The sequence below is a fragment of the Limulus polyphemus genome, unplaced genomic scaffold, assembly GCF_000517525.1.
Source record: "Limulus polyphemus unplaced genomic scaffold, Limulus_polyphemus-2.1.2 Scaffold287, whole genome shotgun sequence".
Lineage (NCBI taxonomy): Eukaryota > Metazoa > Arthropoda > Merostomata > Xiphosura > Limulidae > Limulus > Limulus polyphemus.
In genome coordinates, this window is record NW_013665897.1 from 715,092 (window position 1) to 734,189 (window position 19,098).

The window sequence follows — 19,098 nt, forward strand, 5'->3', positions numbered from 1 at the left end:
AATTTGAGTTTCAAATTCATACAAAACTATAGACTTAGTATTTTGACTTCACAAATATCTAATTTGAACCAGTGCTGCATTCAACTCCCACGTGACACAAAAATCGATGTTTATCTGTATTTTTTAATATATACTTTAAAATTAAGAAATTGAGTAATTTATAGTATTAAAATTTGAATGATAATCTACAGTTTGATACCAAATTTAATGACATAAATTCATGAAATAGTTCAATAAAATTTTGAATGCGAATCAACAAACAAAATGTTAAGTTAGTGTATTACTCTAAAAAATCTCACAAATAAGACTTTAAAACACGTGACTAATTTGAGCCATAGATCTATATCAGGTGTCAAGTAACTTAATACATCTTTTACAGTTAGAAAGTAAATTATTTTTCAAAACATCTTCAAGAATACAAGAGATTTGACCAACAATACTGATGTTCTTAAAAAAAAATAAAGAAATATTAGAGATCCTTAGATGGAGTAATTATCTAATTGTCAAACCTTCCTGATGTTTAGTGGACAGAGCAAGAAGTAGGCTTTAAATCACAGTAGAGTATATAAAATGGTTTGAACAGTAATTTGTGGTTTAGTGGGGAAGTTGGGGCTTCCAGCTTCTGTAGAATTGACAAAAGGCATCCAATGGGAAGCTCTTAAAACTTAGGAAGAAATGAAACAGCTGGAATTTTATTTTTGTTTCTTTAAAAGTCATTTAAATTATATCTATTTGAAAGCTAAAGAAATTTTCTTGGATGAAAAGAAGTCAGATAAGCTTAGTTAAGTTTAGTGCATACAGTAGGCAACTGCAAAATATTCTGATGACTCAAATCTTTTACATTATATTTTTATGTTTGTGTGCTCCAAAAACAAATTGACTGACTAGCAACTTAATTATTTCTAATAGCAATCATGATATGCTTTAAATAAGAACACTGTTACTATTATTAGTGATAATGTTTTCATTATCTGATTTAAACATTATTTAATTTACACAAAATACATGTGCGGATCATTGCATGTTTTTAAAACAAACAAAATAGTGACAGCATGGTCAGCTCGACATTAGGGATTCAACAAGTAGAAAGTTTTCATATTATCTTTAATAGGATTTTGTCTAAAATAATTTTTTTGCAAATTGTAGAATTGGTGACCGCGAACAGAAACCTTGAAGAGGTATATCATGTCTTTGAAAAGTAATAAAAACAACAACCTCAAAATAAAAAGACTAACCACGGAAGAATAAGCAATTAGTTAATTGATTAATGAACCCAATGATTAATTCTACTAATCACATGGCACTATAAATAATAAAAACTACCCAAAAACATCACTCACCAACCATAGCCCTGTTTGCTGATGGTAGCACCTTTTTGGAACCAGAGGGAAGCTTCACTCGAGTTTTCTTGGTTTCAGGATTGTGGGAGATAACAGTGGCATAGTTGCCAGAACAACGTGCAAGTCGGCCTCGATCTCCAGTTTTCTCTTCCAAGTTACAAACAATTGTGCCTTCCGGCATTGTACCGACCGGCAGAACATTCCCAACTTGAAGAGTTGCTGAAAAACAAACAAAAATGATGAAATATTTGAAGATGAAAAAGTTTTACACCTAAATGCTTTTGGACACATACAATGATTGAGAAATTAATCAGTTCAATCTTTGTGCAATCCTATTACCTCCATGTTCACATAAAATGTATCCCTCCGATTACACAAATTAACTAGACAATCCAAATCACCTTAAATTTAAATTTCCAAGTTTTAACATTTCACATGCTTCAACATGCTGTTACTTAGAAATGTAAAACCATTTAAAATATAGGTAGGCAAGTTTCAGGGCTGTTAAAGTTTAGCTCCACTGAGTAGATACCATTTATTTCTATAATTATTAATTAGAACTTCTATGTGAAACTAAAAAAACATTGTATAATAATAATATGTCAAACCACATCATATCTGCTATATCCAGTCTTAATGAGGCCTTTTGCCTAATACCAGGATACTTTAAGCCAACTGGAATACAACACAGTAATGGTTGAGACACTATATATATTAGATTATTGGTTTGACAACTGTTACAGTGTGGGAACAGTTATTTACATCCATAATCTCCTGCTGAAACTGTTAATTGGATTGTGCATGCCAGTACTGTTGCTGCCATAACCACCAATGCCATACAGTGGCAAAATAATGGATGGACTACTTCATAATTATCTGTATTACAATTACCAGGACTATTTCTTAATACCAGGAAAAATGGTAGTGTTTAGAAGAAAGTCTAAACATGGTGGTCTAGATTAGTGTTTCTCAACCACTGGTCCATCTAACCACCTTGCCAGTCCATGAAATTTCACAAAAACAAACAAATAGAATAAAATAAAACTGACTGAATAATCATAAGTAAATCATAATGGTTTATCATTGTACTTGCATTTTAGTCCCCCATAACAGTTTAGAGGCAGTGAGCCAGTTCCTGGTATCAAGAATATTAGAAGTGCTTATATTACAAGTGTCTTCACACAGAAATGAAAATGTTTATTTTTCAAGCAAAATGAAAGTAACACAACTTTCATTTAGCTAATAAACAATAGTTGTATGTAATATCTAACAGTGTGAAAGTTTATGCCATGTATACTCTGTGTGTCAAAGTGGCTTTTTCTATTACTCACACACACTAAGTTGAAGGATCTGTACTGTTAAAAAGTTGATAAAAATGTAGTTTTTCAAACTAAAATAATTAGAAACCTGAAAATTAGTCATATACGAGTTATATCAGCTGAGAATTTTACAAATAATGTGTTTATTTCATTTTGTTACCAATAACATATTATAAGTTGATTAGTTTAGAAAGCTTTATTACCAACCGGGCTATTGAAACTTTATTTGTCATACATTAACATATAAATCAGTGGAAGATGCCAGTGCACACAAACCTATACAAAACTGAACAGAGGAAATATTAATATTTAAAAGAAAAAGCATATACACAAAGTTCAGTTTGTATATTAAAACAGTTTTGAATATGCAAATTAGCAAGTCATAAGACAAACAGCTTATATAGAGTAATGGTGGAAATAAATGCATTATAAGTACATTTTAACATGGTTTGCCATTTCTTAGGTAGTGTGGTGACACTGAAAATTAATTGCTCTTGGGAAAAGTAAGTAACAGCTATTTTTGATGCAATATATTCATATATCGAGATCATAAAGATTTGTTCAGATCAGGGATTGAGAATTTCCAAGATGGGAATATCATCTGTAATTAATAGCATTGGAAAACAAAAGAACATAGATCAACTTGGGGCACCAGTACCTTCCAGAAAGAGGCTTACAACAAGTCTTGCTCCAACCACAATAAGCAAATTCCAGTACCTTCTAACAAGTAAGAATCCATGAATACAAAGGTCAGTAGCAAAAGCAGTTGACTTTCCCAAGCAATAGTAAGTAATATAATGAAGAAGGATCTCCATCTGGAAAAGCTACACAAGTCAGGTGTACAAAGGTGACTTTCAAGACACATTCAATCATTGTATACCACAAAGAGCTGGAGAATGAAACATGTCTTCAGGTTATACCTCACAAAGACAAATACCAATCAAGTTGCCAGTAACAGTGCCTATGGAGTATTGAAACTTGCACTGAGAACCATCATCCTTCTACACTAGACAGATATGGAAAGCAGTAGGAAAGAGGGGTATGCTACAGAAGCGACAGCTTTATTAAATACAGTCTTTTGAAATGGGAATGATGCTGGAGGGCATCTGTGAAAATGCACAGATGACATTTAATAAAACAAATCATTTAATATGATGTGTTCAATCTCTGTATAATTGATTTGAAAATATTGGCAGAACTTTCAACCACATATGTACACACACACAGTGACAACAATATTATTATTAAAATTAAGTTTTGCTTCCATAATCTCTCATGTTTTTTGGATATTAAGTAAAGAACCACACTGTTCACTAAACTTCAGATACAGTGTCTTAAAGTGAGTAAACTTTTTCGATCCAGAATGCTTACTATCAGAAGAAACAGAATACAAGATAAAATACTATCATTCTAACTATAAAAACAGTTCTGTAATTAGTTTGAATTATCACTTCTTATGTTTCTAATTGCTCCAGTTCATAGACAGTGTTAAAAGATCTTGTAAAATGAGACAGAAATAATAGTTGGAACCTAAAATTTTTTGCAAGATAAAGTATTCCTATTGTAATAACATTAATGCCAGTTCACTATGTGCTTTTGATCAATAAATGCATTTTTGAAGCTTTAAAGAAAGATGTTTTGGTTTGGGTGTGCAAAAACTTTAGGATCATATAGACTGTAAATAGTATCAGTAAATAAAAAATGTGAATGTTCTGATTCCTAATATAGGAGTGTCTAATATCTTGTTAGCATGAATAAAGAAAAACAATAATAGGAACTAAAGCTATCACTACAAAGTACAACTGATGAGAACAGATATCTCAAAGAGCCAGTTTCATAAAGTTGTACAAAGAGAAAAGTATTTACAAATAAACAAATTTTGAAGAAAGATTGGAAAAATACTAACACCAAACACTATTTTAAAGATTATAAAACTGCTACCTTTTTTCCCACAGTACACAAATTGTCCTGTGTACATTCCTTCAGCAGCAAGAAACAATTCCTTTCTCAACTTATAACGGTACGGATCACGAAAGATAACTCTGGCAAGAGGAGCCCCACGTCCTGGGTCATGAAGGACTTCCTACAGAATAAAGATGGAAACTGAAAACTTCTATAGAAAAAATAATTAAAACTTCAATAATATAGATTAATTATCTAATGTAATATTGGTTATATTCTTAATAACAAAACAATTTACTATATCCTGCACATTAACTAGATGTTGTTAGAATTGTAAAAGATAAATGTATCTTTCAACCTTTTTGCTAGCAATCAGCATAACGGTTAGACTTGACATAGAACCTTATTAGAGAAACAAAAACACAGCAAGTGGAAAATATCCATCTTAGAATTTTTACTTTCTATTTAGTCTCTCACTCTTGCTTATAAACATTTACAGTAAGCTATTAGAATCAAAATATACTTGAGTAATTAACATCTTTAAACAAATTTACTGAAAAAATAACTATTACCCGAAGTTTAATCTCCAACATTTTTCTAACATATGCAAATAATTCAGTAGAATATTGTAACAAGTTAAAGGTTGATTTGTGATAAAAAGACACCCTTTTCAGTGAGTGTAATGTATCAATTTTAGATTGATATACCATATGAAAAAGAAATTAAGAACATTTCCAATACGTTTTTTTGGTCATGTAGATGTTGCCCACCAAACATGGCCTTTGCCATATGGTCAACACTTTTTTTAAGACAGATAGAGAAGTAAATGTACATAAGCATTATATGTTCTTTTGAGTTCAATAAATGCACATTTATGCTAATACAATCAAAAGTAAAAACTGTGTTTAGCGTCAAAATGTAGAAAACATTGTGTGTGTGTGTGGGGTGGGGGGGTGTATTAACTAATGGTGTCTCATAACAGGGAAACTGTTATAACAAAATAAATGAACAAAACATACACTAGACCTCTACAGTATGAAGTTTACTGGTTGTTTTACATGTTATGAAGCAATGACATATTGCTGGTCTTCTGAGAATAATTCATTAGTTTTAAGTGGCTGTACTTTTAATCAAATGACTGACTCTTCAAATGCTAGTTTCCTAACAACTCTCTGAAATGATTAAGCACAGTATATTTATAACTTGGTCACAACTTGCTGTGTTATTACTAAAGAAAGCTTCATTTGACAGTAGGGTGCTGTCAGTGCAAACTTCTAAGCAAGTTGCGTGTTTTCAGTATTTTTATAATGTTGAACATAGCTAATTATAATACAGACTTTAACAGTAAAACATTGAAACAGAAAATTTTATGAAACAAATAAAAAAAATCATTTTTTTCTATACACATAATAAAGAGTCTCATTCTGTGCTGTCAGTGGTAAACACTTCTCCATCTCACCCTGCACAGTTTGTAACATTTTTGTCTTGATATACAGGGCTATCTTGACAACTGATCAGAAACATTTTCCAATGGTGCTTCAGCTTAGCAAACAGTTGGGTCACATTGTTTTTACATCAAACTGTGGAAGTGTACTTATGTGGATGGCCTATCTTTAATTGTTCAAATACCTGCTCAGCTAAAAATTTGTGGGACTTATTTGCCACAACACAATCAAAAACATACTTTGATCTCCTCTTCATGAGGACCAACATTTTTCATACAATACTGAGCACCATGTGTAATCTTAGCCACTAACTGTATACTTGTCTGTATTTAAAAGTTTGAAATATAAATTATGCTACTCAGATTAGTTCTTCCACTTGATGTGACACCTAGAGAGCCAATAGCATGTATTTGCACATTATTGACCCTGGGGTTTCCATGTTGCTTGTATTTTTTTTCTGTTAGTCATTATCTTTATATTCTGTTATCTTTTTTCCCTCTAGCATTTAGTTGAGTTTTCTTTTGAGTTTCTTTATGAAATACTTGCCGACTTTTATTAGGCAGTTAATTTTAACATTAATTTTTAAAGTGAGACAAAATGACAGATTGCAGGTGACTGATGTTTTAGTCATGATAGATATATTACATAACCATAAATAAATCAGCTTCTGTTCACAGGTATGTTAATCAGATGAAGTTTAGAAACAGTATCAATGGATAACAAAGGAAACACTACTAGAAGTTAAATACAGTTACAAATGTACAACATTTCAACAAGATTTTGTCATCATCAGGTTTTAACACTGATCAGGCATTCTGTCAACAGTAATCACATTTTAAATTGTAAACTCATTATGTGGTATAAAAGCAATGAGTAAAACAGCCAAATATTCAGGAGATCAGAGAGCTAGATATTCTGTGCATTACTCAATTTATTGAGTTATAACCAGATAATTTTAAATGTTGTTAACAAGAATATTTTGTGATAATTTCCACAGTTAGGTTTTTCCTAACTTTGCTTGTGCTAAGGTTATATTTTTCTGTTAAGGTTATTTTGTGTAGTAAAACATTTTTGGAAGTTTAAGAGCTGCAGTTTGTAAAAGTCCAAGGCCAGCATTATTTTGGATCATGAGTATATTCTGTTTTACGAGGGTTTTAATAAATATCAGTAGTATCAATTAAACTGAGCCATAATATAATATTCTTTGCTTTTATTTTTAAAGCCTCTAATACTGACAAAGATATACGTATATATATTGGCAAAACAAAAAATAAACTGATTATTAAAACCATCTTTTGTATATAATTATTAAATTTGTTTGTAGAAAAAACAATATTTTATCTATTTTCACTACTGTTTCCCTGATTTGACTGACTTCGTAATCTCTTGTTACGCCACTGCCCATAGTGAAAGGATTAATTGAACTTTACATGGTCAATAATAAAGATTATATGCTTTCAGAGAGCAAATCAACTTTTAGATTGAAATTAAGTTGCACTGTTGCCAAGTTATAGTACTGTTAAAATTGTTCATATAAGCACGCAGGTTATTGGTAAATATTACAAGGCTTTTGTACACAAAATACCAGGTTTTTAAATTAAGTAATAAGATTCTTTGATTAATAATTTTTCTCGTAAAATTTTTCTTTCAGAATGTTGACTGTCCAACATGCAAAGTAATTTTTATTTTAAGGTTAATACTTTTATGCATTAGAACACTTTCAAATTTCACGTGTGAAATCTTTATAACCTCTAAAATTTCACTAATTGCCCAACCCTATTACTGAAGAACAAAATTTTACTTCTAAAGAAATATTTGTTCTTAAAGGTATTCTCATGTTTAAAATACCACCATTTTAGATTCCATACCTTAACAATTCCTTTTATGTAACCATGTCTTTCTGCAAAATCCACAGCACGAAGTTTGGGGGCTCCTTTCCGATGCTTATTGTGACTGCGAAACACACTCCCAGCACCTTTCCTCTGACTTCTAATTACACGTCCCATTGCTCAAACTATTCATGACAATTTGAAAATTGTAATTACTCAATTTAAGAAGAGCTGTCCAACTACAAATATGGGATCATATTTAATTGCATAAGTTGATAAAACTATTATAGATTTAATAGACTTGTTTAATGAAAGTTTGAATTTGTAAGTCTTCATTTAAGTTGCTTTAACACTTACAATACATTATGTGAATCATAAAAAAATGCAAGGGTTTATATGAAGCAAGATTTCAAAAAAAGGATCAAGCTTTCATGGAAAATAATAAAACAAAAATGCAAAATAGTTTTTATTCAGACCGATCACATACCTATTATTGTGCACTTTTAATGTTATCATGCTATAATAATAATAATGGTTCAGATATTTCAAAATGTTAGTGAATGTGGTAAATGTGAGATAGCTGATAAAATACTTAAGTATTTTTTTTTAGGTTTCATACAAGAAGCTCAAAAAATAAAACAGTCAAATACATTAATAAACATATTAAAAAATTTAATATTTTGTAAGAGTATGACAATAACATTTAAAACTTGTTAATAGTCATTTGCTATATATTTCACTACACCTCCTTCAAGAGGCCAAGTTTTATCAAAATTGTCTTAAAGTTATAAAAGGATTTCAAGAAAACATATCAATATAATATACTTATATTCGTATTTATGTTAAAAAAGAAAACTATGTTCATCAATATTGTTGGCAAATATCATAAGACTATATGTATGGCTTTTATTTTACTACTAATTCCAAAGTACAATTAAACTACTAAATTTAAATTTATTGATTAACTCAATCTCAGGCCATTTGAAATTCTAATACGTAACAGATTAAACAAAAAAAATTCATAAAGAAATAGAACTTTACAAAAAGGAATGTAATCTTTTTGATAGCCTTCCCTTGAGTGAATGTAATTTCATCGGAAAAAAAAATTCAAATACTTTAACACTTGTATCAGTAAAAACTTACTGTAAAAAGGGAATTGTCATTCTCAAAAATCATAGTTTATATTAATGTTGCCATTACCTAGAATAGTGTTCAATACAAAATTGGTGTAATAATATTGTTGCAATCTACGTATTTGTTACTAGATGGGTGAGTGAGGTTTATGTACATGCATGCGTTGTTATAACAAAGCCTCAGACTATCTGCTGTGTCTATTGAGGAGAATTGAACCCCTGATTTTAAAGAGTTGTAAATCTGAAGACTTACTGCTTTCCCCTCCAGAACACCTGAGGTTTGCGAATTAAAATACAATTTGTGTGATATAATTTTGATTTGAAATTTAGAAATGTGCATTTTTAAATATTCAAAAGTACTAAGGTTCTGTGGTTCACAATTGTTAGGCCTTTTGTGGCTCTATAGTAACCTACAGAGAGTGGTTTTCTAGCAATCGAAGAACAATATGAAACTACAGGGGCACTCAGTAGAATGCATATCTCTACCATGCTGCATTGATCATATTCAACCCTCAAAAAAATAGAAAAATGTGTCTATGTTTGTCATTATTAATGGACCATTTTTGGTAGGACTATGATGAATAATATTTTACATACGTCCACCAAGTTTCATCAAAACCTAATAATTTTTGACTGAGTTAGAAAGCAAAAATAGTGTGAAAAATCAGTCCTCATTTTAACAGATCAGAAATTTTTCATTTTTGTGGCCACGACCATTCAAAAACTAATCATTTCTATATTGGGTCACAGTCCAAATGTATACCAACTTTTGTCAAAATCCATTCAGCCATTCTCGAAAAATCTTGCTAACAAAACCACACACACGGGGGTGAAAATATAACCTCCATCCACCTTTGGTAGCAGAGGTAACAAAAATAAAAATACTTATCTAATCAGAAAGTATAATAATATTTATTATACTTGGAATAAGTCAATATGAATTCCACAACCCTACTGGAATTATTGGGTTTCACATGTAAAAAAACAACTTGCAATACATTTTTTTTTTAAATCTGAGTATCTTTTGAAATTGCAAGTTTAATATTTTCTTGTATCAATGAGACATTCACCTTCCTCAAAGATTATAGACTTCACATATTTGACTACCTCTTCCAATGCCCATTACTGTTAGGCAAGTATTCTGATGATGTAATACAGTATACAATAGTTATGACATCACATTATAACTGCATAGCATTTATTACATGACGATGATCCACCATCATGCTTGTTACTTCTTTACATTATAAAGCAAATACTCACTATAAACAGATTCATCAGATGAGGATAAAAGTTTAAAGATGAACAAAAGCATAATGACAACAATAACATATGAAATAACTTATGAAGTTGCAAAAGATATTTACTACTTAAATATTTTGGAATATACACATCTATTTTCATCAAGCTATATTAAACAAGGAAAAAGAAAATACAAACTAAATTAATGAAATTAAAAATTTTAATGATAAGTACATTAAAGTTTTTTTGTGGAGTTATACAAGTTATTTACAGTTGGGAGCTCATTTATAATAGGATTGATTCTTTTGAAATATGAATTACTTGATGAATGAAAATGTTAAGAGTATTAAATGCCTGAAGCTGTTATCATTGTGCTTCATCTGTTAATACTACATAATCTCTGGCAAACTTTCTACCCACACTGGAAAAATTATATTTTTGATGTAGAAAATAAAGTAAATTCATAATATAAGTTTATAAATAAATACAATAACACAACAATAGGTAATTGTTTTTTATAGAAGACCTAGTTTAGAGTAGTATTATTATTATTAATAAAGGTTAGTTGCTAGTAGTAGTACTGTACTATTGTAATTTGTAGAGATATTGATAATTCTTGTACCTTCTGAGATTAGCTAATTTGTTATAAGTATTAGGCCTATTTGTTTTAAATTAATATTATTGTCTTGTAACAAATACATTTGATTGTAATCAACACTCATGCTTCACCAGCAAAGGGTGTTCATGCCAGAAGAAAAGTTAGTATAGTTTGACCATTAGACTGTTGCTAAAGTTTAATTTATCACTGCCTCAATTACTTACCTCAAAGTTTTCTCGTCTGTATTCGTAACAACTTTGCATTCAATATCTGGCCTCTTTTTTTAGTGTTATGTTGCTGTTGGAATGACAAGTGTATATTGATAACAGTGCCAAGTTATAAATAATTTTAATAGTAATAGTAACAGTTACTAGTAGTAATACAACTAAATAGTAAAATACTCTCATCTAGAACAACGGAACAAAAATAAGATTATAGATTAAATAAACTTATAAACTAATAAAGTACCGTAGCTCAATAGTGACACTAGTTCTACCAATAAATATACTTTAAGTTGAATACAATTATTTGTTTTCAAAACACATGTTTTAATTATAAGCCTAAAATAATATTGTCTAAACTTAGGTAACCACAAAACATTATATATTTTAAGTTGCGTTCATCTCCAAATTTATGGCCATACAATGTGTATCAATATGCAATATTTTACTAGATGATTTTGAAAAGAAATGGTAACATATTAGAGTTATTTTGCACACAAATGATTAAAAATTAATAAAATTTCGATAATACAAACATATCATAAATAAAATTTACCCCAATAATGAAGATTAAAATAGATTACTTTCAACGAAAAGTTTACCACTCATACCTTGAATAGACGACTGTACAGAAGAACGCTTACGCGCTCCCTCTAGTGTCAAAACAAATAAAATTATGTCATAGTATTTATTCCGATATAGAGAAAATCATTATATTTCCTTCGTATGCGTAAATATAAAACAATCTTAACAATACAAAACTAAGATTGGTGTTAATTTACAACCAATATTTGCATCAACTCACATAGTTTAAAGTTATTTTGTTTACTTGACTTTAGTTTACTTCTATCAGTTAAAATTCAGTTTATACGTAGGTTATAAATCATGCAAAATAAGTTGTATTATTACTATTAATGTTAGCATTACATAAACATACAATAATACGGTTATTGGCATTGGCCCGGTGGTTAGGGCGCTCGACTCGCAATCTGCAGGTCGCAAGTTCGGATTCCTGTCCCACCAAACATGCTCGCCCTTTCAACCGTGGGGACGTTATAATGTGATGGTCAATCCCCCTATTCGTTGATAAAAGAGTAGCCCAAGAGTTGGCGATGGGTGGTGATGACTAGCTGCCTTCCCTCAAATCTTTCACTGCTAAATTAGGGATAGTTAGCACAGATAGCCCTCATATATCTTTGTGCGAAATTCAAATCGAATCAATACAGTACATTACCTCCTCTCACATATATATATATAGCTATTCTCGTTCAGTGCTGCCCTCTATATGCACAATTGTTTTGCGCATGCCACAAACCTTGAAGCTCCCATCCATCTGAAAATTATCCCTTTCAATGAATCTCGCATGCAAATCACCATGCGACAACCCTCTACTAATAAGAGTGCGACATACTCTCTTGACGCATGTGACTCCCTCTATTCAATTTTATCGAACTATCGCTTCTAGTTTGGCAGTACTCGTGTTGTAATGTTTATTTTGTGCTCTCTTCAAGTGTTTTATTTTAATTTTTTCCTTATCCCTGTATTAATTTCTATCGACAAGTTTTCTCATTATTATAGAATAGTGATATTTGTAATTTGTTGGAATTTTATATTTCTAACAGGTTATGGAACTTATTAGTTCATTACAAAAACTTGTTTCTTTATGCGAACATGGTTGTATTTGGTTATTCATTTTGCACTTCGGGGGTTATATGTTCTATCAGCACATTTACACAGGCTTCAGGTAGCGGTACTCCGCTGGAAGATTTTCGTCTTTACTACTTCGGGAGATTGATTGTCCAATGAGTTGACCTTCGTTAGGTCTCGCCTTGAGTTTGAGGGCCCACATATTTTGACATACTTTGGGTTCTAGAACATAATTTTCGTTAGATTGGTCGTTACTCATAGTCCAGTTCCGGTTAGAAATTAGCTTAGTTGCATCTTTTCTCCTATACTACTGATACCAGGGTTCTTTGTTATTTTAGGATTACCTGTAATTCATATTACTGGTATATCAATCATTCGTTTAACTATATTATTTTTCTTTCTTACATCAGGTCTCATACATAGGTTATTGTTAATACACACTTATTTCGTTTTATAAATTAAAGTTTATTTCATTTTCGTTATTATTTATCTTTTATGAATTATAGTTCTTCATATTAATTTAGTTTGTGTGGAACCCTTGAGCTGGTGTCTGCACTAACTTCTCCCAATATAGTACCTATTTATTGTTAGGTTAAGATATTTATTTTAGAGCTTAGTGATATCCTTTGTCCTGCACTGTTCGATTAGGCTTAAGTTAACACGTGTCTGTTATTTTCGGTTTGCCTGTAGTTTCTACTTTGTGTTAATCTCTAATTAATTTTAATATTTTGTTAGCTTAGGCTTAATAAGTCTGTTAATTTCGGTTTACCTGTAGTTATACTTCTGGGTTAATCGATAGTTAGTGTAATTATTTTGTTTTCTTCAACACATAGCATGTATTACATGTTTATTTCACTGCACAATTTCTTACCATTTTTAATTTATACTTCTTCCCCTTACTTTTGTTTTTGTGGGCCCTGGAGTATTGTTCGCCTTCCTCCTATAATGGCTGAACTAATTTCAGATGGACCAGATTTTGTAAGTTTTCTTGCACCTCATCATGAATTGCATTACAGGCCTCTACTGCAGAATCTGCTAGGCGTATCTCAATTTGTTTCACAGTATATTCCCCTTCTCCTGAAATTCTTTCATGATGATATTTCTGTCTCTTTTGAAAGTTGGTACTTCATCACTTGCAAGCCTCGCCCTATACAGGCTTTAATTCTTCTTGCCTTAGCTTACCATCAGGCAGATTTTCTTCTTGATTTTATGTTTTTCGGATATCTGTTAATCCTATCCATTTTCTCCCCTACCAAGTTTTTCAGCTTCTTATTACCTTTTCTACTCTCCTGCAGGTAATGTTTATTGCAATGTTTGAAGTATAAGAAATAAAACAGATGATTTTACGGCACTGGTAGGAGTGGAGGATTTTGATATAATGGGAATAACTGAAACATAGTTAAATGTAAATGATTTTGATGACGGAAATTTCTTTGAAATACAGGGTTATAGGCTATTTAATAGGGATGTAGTACTAAAGAAAGAAAGAGGAGTGGCTTTATTTGTAAAATGTGAGTTGCATCCTGTTGAAGTTGAGAATATTAAAGATAATAGCAAGGATATTGAATTCATTTGGGTTTCTATTAGTGGATTTAAAGGGGAAAGGCTTTTAGTGGGTATTTGTCACAGACCACCAGATGATACTGATGAAATTAGTGAGAAACTTTACAGTTAGATTAATATTTCAGCTGTCAATGAGATCATAATCATGAATTATTTTAATTTCAGGCATATAGATCGGGAAATTCTAGTCAAACCACGAGGGAGAAAGGTTTTTGTAAGTTGTTCAAGATGGTTTTCTTCACCAATTGACCAAGGAACATATTAAGAACAATGCTATTCTAGATGTATTGTTAACTTCTAATATAGAAATTGTTGAGAGGGTGGAAATTGGAAACATCTAGGTGCAAGTGATCATTGCTCTATTAGGTTTGATGATTTGCTGCATATGAAAATCGGGAATAATGATATTTAATTACAAATTTCAAAAAAGCAAATTTTAAAGGAATGCGACAAGAATTATCTGTTGTGATATAGGCATCTAAGTTATTTGGAGACACTAATCAAATGTGAAATTTTTAAGGATAAATTTTTAAATATTCAAAATAAACTTATCTTGTATCTGATGATTGAGATGGTTGAGTTATTAAATTCTACTTTTACTTCAGTTTTTACTAATGAAGATTTAAGCAGTATTCCTCATCTTGAATAGTTGATAGTTAAACATGGAATTTATGTTCAAACGTTATTTGTGAAATTAGACCAATCCATGAAAGTAGCAAACGTTAGGGAAGATACAAATTAACTCGTTATCATTACCTGGATTGGGTTTGGTGTTATTTTTAACAAATAATTCAAAAGAGCCCGCTCAACAATAGAATGCTACAACACTAAATTTTGTGTTATTTATATTTATTTGATTTCGCGCGAAGCTATTGAAGGGCTATCTTCGCTAACTGTCCCTAATTTCAAAGTGATAAACTATAGATTATACCAACAAAATTCTGCAATATCGTTTCTTCTCAGTTACTTTCATCAATGAAATATTTTATCATGAATAAACTGGAATTGTCTCCAATATTTATCAAGTTTCGTTAAGAACGTTTACGTGCGTCTAATTTATTGATTATAGGGTAATTGAAGAATGCCGCATCATTAGTGTTTGGCATTTTTTCTTTTTATATTAGTCTCGTAAGAACACAACCATTTTTAGTTAACTGAAAATACTATAGAAGAAGAAAACAAACATATTCTGCTTAATTTCTCTATGCCAGTCTCAGATTTTAATAAATAAATAGTTTTAAAGCAAAATAATTTGAATTTAATTATATTTTATTTCACGAGATTGCGCCACAAGATGATGAAGTATATACGTATCTGACTAAACTTATATCTATTATAATTCATGCTTTTTTGCTTTATCTAATAGTTTATAAATTATTCCAACTATTTTAACGTTAAATATCTGTCAATTTCACAATGAATTTTGGAATTTGAAAGTAATTTGGCTGCTTCATACATAAAATATAAGAAGAAGAAACTTGAATTTATGTGATCGTTCATACAACAGGAAAATAAAATAAAACGTATATATATATTTAGTCATCAGTTCTAGTATTACTTAAATGCATTTTTTCTTGAAATGAGACCACTTTAGTATTAATATATTAAAATCAATTAATAGAATTGTATTCTATTTGTTTGTTATTAATATTCAACTGCGAATTAGGGAGACATGTTTGCGTTGGTTCTTGTCATGACATAAAAGACTGTTTGGTTTAGATATTAGTGATTAATTAATTTTTGTGGGTGAATATTTTATCATTGTTTAGTTTTTGTTATAATAAGAGTTAAAAGCAGATGATTATAGAAAGTTTTGTTAATAATTCATTGACGTCGAGAATATAGAAAGCGGTCAGACGATTAAGTGATAGATACAAATAGCGTGAGACGAGCGGGAACAACAGACAGATAATAGCAAAAAGGAATAAAGTTGGTGTGAAGTTAACTACCGTAGAAGTGATAGGTCTAACAATTGACATAGGCCTAACGTTTAATATGTTAGTGAAACTAACAGTAGAAAAGAAGATAAGAAAAATAATTTTATTCAGTCAAAGCGCGGTTCTAAATAACTGAATCAGCCTGAATGCACTTTGACAAAAGGAACAGAGGATCTTCCAAGGAAAAGACCAAACGATTACGGTGACTCGCGCCACAATTGTAAGTAAATCACAGAGAATACTAGTGCGATAGAAATAGATTAGATAGTTTGGATTGTCAACCGAAATTCTAAAGTAATGGAATAGGCCTAAGTGGATATTTGACAAGAAGGAGAGAACTAAATATATAGTATTTATGATATGTCCATAATATATATAGTACTGAATAATTTATTTTACATACATTAACTTGTTTTGAATATATATATATATTATTTTGAAAACAAGTGAAATGCGTGCTGTTTATTCATCGTTGAATTTGTCGCTAACAAGTCACAGACACCTACTGTAGAAGAATCCTAAGCCTAACAAAAGCATAGCATATATTTACACTATTAGGAATTTAACTAACAGCTTTTCTATTTGACAACTGGCAAAAAGGAAAGTTATATAATTTTAATTTCTAACAGTTCCCAAATAAAGCTTTCCAATATTTTTTATTAAATCCTGAATAGACTTGAACTACTTGTGATATCCGGAATTCAAACTGCCCACCAGCGTGCCGAAGTCGCACTAGTTTTCAGACTATGAGGGAGTAAAACCCACACACTCCAAACCATAATTTCACACGGTAGTTACTATACATGTTAGGCAATGCAATATCTGCTTCCTAACTTCTATCAAGCAGTTTTTCCGCGGTTTGTGCGAGTTTTATTGATAGAGATGGCCGAGGAAGGTTTAACAAAGCTTACTTGCTGCTGTAAGGTGTCTAACTGCGGTACCTGCCCGAACAAGGCCTCATCTACTATTTTGTGCAAGAGAAACACACAAACCACTAAACTCTTCATCTTCAGGTGACTGCTTTAGGCAATAAAATGTGTTCTGTTAGGAAAACAAATTAAGCTATTTACCTGATATATATTTTGTTCTAGCTTGAATACTGGTAACCGTGACACCTCTGTGACCTAATTTGGTCTCATTGACTTACGGACTGAGTGTTAAGCACAAAGCTACGCAATGGGCTATCTGTGCTGTACGTCAAAAATCACAAGTCTTAGTTACACATCACCATTATAAGAAGCCTAACTGTGTTTCTTTGGTTTGCTGACCCAAGATGTGCTATAATAAGAAAAAAAAAGATACACGTGAAACAAAATAATATAATCATTAGCCCAAAAGAAACGTGGAATATAATTTCAATATTTAATTTGTATACATAATTTGCAGCTCTAAGCTGACTGTCATATTTTGGTCTGATTAGGAGGCACATATAAATAAAAGTTGCAAAAATATCTAAATTTGAAGCCCCTTTGAGATTGAGGCCCTGGTCAAATGGCCCTCCTGGCACATTTAACGGACCCTAGCTATGCTAACCACGAGTTTCGAATCTCGGTTTTAACTATGTGAGCACTTAGACTTACCACTGAGCCGCTAGGGGCTAAACAGTAGGTTCGCTGTAAAATATCAAATAATAATGCCATAAAATTATTCACACACCTATAATATTTTAGGTTACTATATGATGAATTAAAAAAGACTCAAAAACTCCAGAAATATTATACAGCTTATCAACAATTTTAAGGCTGTTTTTTTTTTTTAAACAATTATTCTTACTCAGCTATCATTAATTTTGCTCAACCCTTCTAGTTACATCTCATGGCTGATAAGAGGGCGTAACTCTCTAGTGGTCTGCCAACCTTCGGCTGGAATGAAATAACATTTGTACATACATACATAATTTTTATTTACAACACTGACATTTTTATGATCTTAAAACTTTTCATTCAAAGATTAATAAAATCCTTTAAGTCGGGTCACAAATAATAAATAAAAGCATAAAAGAACATTTACTTCATGTATTATGTACATGTCTAACTCCTATGATGTTATCTACATGTTTGATTTTTATGGAAATTTGAAACTTGAAAACCACATTGAAATCATAAACTTAATCGTTCATTTTCTTTCGCTGTATCGCATTGTTTTTTTTGTATATATTCTATTCTAACTCTAGTTAATAAACTACAAAGGTGATCTCTTGCACAAGGCAAGTCATATTTTCCCTTTTCTTATCAAACAGGTTTGGTTAATACCTAAAAGTTGGGGGCCGGCATGGCCAGGTGGTTAGGGCGCTCGACACGCAATCTGAGGGTCGCGGGTTCGAATCTGCATCCCACCAAACATGCTCGCCCTTTCAGCCGTGGGGGCGTTATAATGTGACGGTCAATCTCACTACTCGTTGGCGGTGGGTGGAGATGACTAGCTGCCTTCCCTCTAGTCTTACACTGCTAAATTAGGGACGGCTAGCGCGGATAGCCTTCGTGTAGCTTTGCGCGAAATTCAAATCAAACCTAAAAGTTGAAAATTATGTTATTTGGTGAACTTCCTAATCAATGTAAAACAAATACAGAATATGGTAAAATGCTGTTATTGTTGTCGTTTTAAGCGCAAAGCCATACAATGGGCTAGTTGCACTTTGTACTTCGCGGAGAATCGAACCCCAGATTTTATCGTTGTAAGTCCGTAAACTTACTGGTCACCCACTGGAGGTCAGACAAAGGTAAGTCCTTAAATATTTACAATTAATCTAGTAATGTGCCGACGCAAAATAATGAAAATTTGATTTAGTTTGGGATAAAGCAATTATTAATCCCGATCACATACATCTACTGTAATTATCAGTAATATTTGGTTTTGTCCCATTCTATCATTTTGCCGTCAATTAAATTTCTTTTGACACACTTATAACGAAACAGGCCCGGC

The 19,098-nt window shown here is 31.3% G+C and overlaps 1 protein-coding gene across 2 annotated transcripts in view; it reads right to left on the reverse strand.

Annotated features, from left to right (window-relative positions):
• Window positions 1-11,669, reverse strand: part of LOC106457061 (60S ribosomal protein L8-like) — a 15,814-nt gene extending 4,145 nt beyond the window's left edge. The window contains exons 1-4 of one of the 2 annotated variants that reach the window (XM_013916444.2): window positions 11,641-11,669; window positions 7,875-8,020; window positions 4,601-4,742; window positions 1,341-1,559 (exon numbers count right to left, since the gene is read on the reverse strand). In XM_013916444.2, coding sequence (XP_013771898.1) covers window positions 1,341-1,559; window positions 4,601-4,742; window positions 7,875-8,012 — 499 coding nt within the window. In that variant the 5' untranslated portion in view covers window positions 8,013-8,020; window positions 11,641-11,669. Of the gene's footprint in view, window positions 1-1,340; window positions 1,560-4,600; window positions 4,743-7,874; window positions 8,021-11,585; window positions 11,607-11,640 lie in introns of those variants that run through there. The other variant, XM_013916445.2, reaches the window with a different exon arrangement.
• Between the last annotated feature and the right edge of the window lie 7,429 nt (window positions 11,670-19,098).